Source organism: Alnus glutinosa, chromosome 7, assembly GCF_958979055.1.
Source record: "Alnus glutinosa chromosome 7, dhAlnGlut1.1, whole genome shotgun sequence".
Classification (NCBI taxonomy): domain Eukaryota; kingdom Viridiplantae; phylum Streptophyta; class Magnoliopsida; order Fagales; family Betulaceae; genus Alnus; species Alnus glutinosa.
Genome location: NC_084892.1, coordinates 11,382,291 through 11,386,301, shown reverse-complemented (window position 1 = coordinate 11,386,301; position 4,011 = coordinate 11,382,291). Strand labels below are relative to the sequence as shown.

Below are 4,011 nucleotides of genomic sequence, written 5' to 3'. Positions count from 1 at the left end.
GTTAAAATATTTTTTGAGCTACCAAACACAAAAAAAAAAATTAATTAATTAATTAATTAAGCTTTTTGCTACACCCATTCACATTGATTGATGTTGTATATTTTAAGTAGTTTTCTTAATCAATCACTTAAAATGCATTATATATATCTGCCGTTGTTGAAATTGGTGTGATAAATGATTGTGCGAGGAATAGCTTTACTCTAAAAAAAAACATATATAGCTAGGAAGCATGGTAGAAAACAAACTTCCATGTGACAGCTCTTAGATTATATGTATTCTAACTTGATATAACAAGATAATGTACGTTTATCAAAATTTGTCATTGAATTTCATCTCGGGAAGATAACAAGGTTAATTTCTAAGTTATATTTATGGTTTTTGTTATAAATTTAACTGGATTTTGAGTTATAATGACGCATATCACACGATCCTAACTTTATTTAAAATTGACTTATATATAAGCTTCCTATTTCATTTGAAATAGAAGGGCACGGTTTAAAGTTGACTAATATATATTTTGTTATAAAACTATGAAATATTGCATTATTCTTTAAAATTATTTATCTAACTATATACATAATATAATAGGGAGTGTTTGGCAACAAACAACGAACCCATTCCCCTCATTTATTTTCATTTTTTTCAAAACAATCGACCTTAAAACATTTTAATTTTTTATTGTTATTCAAATAAAAAAAAATTCACTAAAATATAAAATTTTTTCACATTTTCGTACAAATTTCTTCTACTTTATATCGCATCAATCACTTTTTATTACTAATATTAACTACGGTTAAATTGAATCAATTCAGTTTGAAGGACTGAACTAGCAATACTATATATGCAGCAGGTAGCTGGTTAGGGATGAATGCGAATGAGAAGGCGATTCGAAAATATCAAGACGCAATAAACCAAAGAGCAACGTCTCGTGAGAAATTTTATCAACTTTTTCCACGACAACATTATTAAATCAAAGCATAAGAAAGGGCCACAAGGACCCCAAAATTCTGCGATAAAACCCTAAAGACAAAACCCCACCGAAAGCTTCCAACACTTTCTCTCATTTCACTCGGTCAAAAAAGCTCAAAATCATAACCCCACACACACCACACCATGCATCAACCGGAGAACCAAGACCTCTACCGCTTCCTCGCCGGAGACGGCGTCATGAACGTTGCCCAGTACGGTTTCCCGGCAGACGTCTGCGATCAGTTTCCTGGGATGCAAAGCTTCTGTAGTTCCTCGTATTATCCGTTGGAGGTGGCAGGACTCGCGGATACGCCACCGCAGGACAGAGCACTTGCCGCTTTGAAGAATCATAAAGAGGCTGAGAAGAGGAGGAGAGAGAGAATCAACTCCCATCTCGATAAGCTCAGAAGTCTTCTTCCTTGTAATTCTAAGGTAATTATTAATTATCTTAATCTCTGTGTATGGAAATTCTTTTATGTGGGAGTCAGCTACGTCTGTGAATTGTTCTTCGGAGCTCTCTCGAAGATCTAGTCGGGAGAAGCCCGGAATATCCCTGCTTTAGATTAGGTTCGATTTGCTTTTCTCTACGTAAGATTCTTTCTTGTGTTAGAAAATCTTATGTAGACCCGATTATAGAAGAAAAAGAAGAAATGGGGTTGCTTAGAGCAACGAGCTTCAGATTAGGTTCAATTTGCTATGCTCTGCATAAGATTCTTGTGTTCGCTGTGTTTTGGGCTTTGTTGACTGTTTGGTTACTGAGAAAAGGAAAGAAAGAAAGAGAGATATTGCAAAGTCGAATCTTAGACTTTTCGCTGTTTTTGACTCTAAAAGATCCCACAGTCCACTCATACTACCATCATGGAATAGTTGGCACGAGCTTAATTCCTTCTCCAACTACTACTTTGCTTTTTTTTCTTCTTTTTTTTCTTTTTCTTTTTTTTCTTGAAGAGTCCATAGTCAGGAAAATAAAAAAATAAAAAATCAGGGATTCAAAGATATTTCATTTTCTGGGCAACCAAGCGGAGATTAACTCAGGAGTTTCTGGTGAAAAGAAGAGCAAAAGAATATCTGAGAAACCCTTTTATGAAATTAGATTTGAAATCTTGGATTTATAAAATTGTTTCCAAACTTTTTGAATGTTCCAACTGGAACTACAGAATCTGGAAAAAGTTGGTGAGATTAATTGGGAAAGTTGTGCAGCTTTTCATAATAATTAGGGTTCTCTTTTTTCAGACGGACAAAGCTTCACTACTGGCGAAAGTAGTTCAACGAGTGAAGGAGCTGAAAGAAGAAACCTCAGAAATCACAGAGCTCGAAACCTTTCCGTCGGAAACAGACGAAATCACCGTACTCGCCGGTGATTATTCCAGTGACGGCAGATTAATATTCAAAGCCTCGTTGTGCTGCGAGGACCGCACGGACCTGATACCGGACCTGATCGAGATCCTAAATTCTCTACACCTGAAAACTCTCCGATCAGAGATGGCGACGCTGGGTGGAAGAATTCGGAATGTGCTCATTGTCGCCGCAGATAAAGATCACAGCATTGAATCGGTGCATTTCCTGCAAAATGCGTTGAAATCTTTGCTAGAGCGTTCGAGTTCTAGTGATCGGTCAAAGAGACGACGCATATTAGACCACAAAATGATTCTGTGATGATTACTGTAACTGCTTTTGCTTGATTTTTTTTTAATTTTTTTTTTTTCCCATTTTCAGGTTTTTGTTAATTTTTGGATTTTCTTGCATGAGCTGGTTTGTGGGTGTGATGGGTTTGCATGTGATATTGGTAGTGTTCGTTTTCATTCATTGAAGTAGAAAAAGTAGAAGAATCTGTGTAAGTCTGAACACTGAAGTGTGACATTAATGGCGTCTGTAAAAGCTAGCATTGGTTCTGTGAGTTTCCAAGTAAAAAGCATTTGATATTATTCTGTGTACTAAACTGGGCTGTTTTTGTGGAAGCATTTCACTGACTCTAAGAAAAGCATATGAGTGGAAAGGGAAAAGTTTCTTGCGGGGAGCTTCAGATGGATATTTGAGCTCTCTGATTTAATGGAGATGGAAGTTTTTGGTGAGAAGAAGAGAGTGTTGAATAGAGAGCAGAGGGAGTGTGCTTCCAATCCAGTTATCCAGGACCATCGGGAAAGAAAAAAGCACTGAGAGAAAACATTCTTCCATGAATCGAGCGGCTCTTTGGAACCTCTAAAATATATATATATATATATATATATATAAAGAAAATATCTGAATTTTAAATGCTCTAAACCAAATGAATTAGGAAAAGATCTTATATACCCTCATGTTTTGACTAGAGTAATGCTTCACTTTTATCTCATTATTATTCTTTTTTTTTTTTTTTTAATGTAATAGTGTTAATCATATATATATATATATATATATATATATATATATATATATATATATATATATATATATATATATATTCAATGGCTGATTTGTACTATTAGGAATATACAACTGATTGCAATTGCAATTATTCCCTCGTAACTGCAACCAAAACCGGTTTAGACCGTACTTATTTATTTTTAAATTACCACAACTGCTGGATCGGTTAACGGTTATCCGAAACTGGCGATAATGCAGTTATTAAAAGCTGGTTATTAATCGGTAACCATTTTCTATAAATTGTTAATTTGTGATAAAAGCTAAATGAAAAGAAAGATCATTGATTCATTTGTAGTGGACGTTTGGAGTCTCTGGAGTCTATATTATGAAAAGATCACTGGTGGTGCATAACCGGACCATTCAATATTCAATGCAAGGGAGCAAAAGTCACATAAGAAGAAAGTGGGAGGCTAGAACTTGGGAGCAATGAGCAGTGCAGCGTGAAAGAAGAAAAGAAGAGGGAAATAAAAGAAAAGAAAAGAAAGTGGGGGATGGAGCAGATGCTCCGTGAAGGACCTAGTTATTAACTGAATTTTTAAGCCCTTATAATCGGTAAATACATTTGGCTTAGACGGTTATTTAGGGTTATACGGTTATGCGGTTAGCAGCTGTTAGCTCTTAGTAGTTAATAATCGTCCT

General features: G+C 35.3%; 1 protein-coding gene across 1 annotated transcript; it reads left to right on the top strand.

Moving 5' to 3' along the window:
• The first annotated feature begins 961 nt into the window (after positions 1–961).
• On the top strand, positions 962–2,908 carry LOC133873145 (transcription factor bHLH106). Its single transcript, XM_062310874.1, has 2 exons — positions 962–1,401; positions 2,203–2,908. The coding sequence occupies exons 1-2, from the start codon at positions 1,114–1,116 to the stop codon at positions 2,623–2,625; spliced, it is 711 nt and encodes a 236-aa protein (XP_062166858.1). The 5' UTR covers positions 962–1,113; the 3' UTR covers positions 2,626–2,908.
• The last annotated feature ends 1,103 nt before the right edge of the window (positions 2,909–4,011 follow it).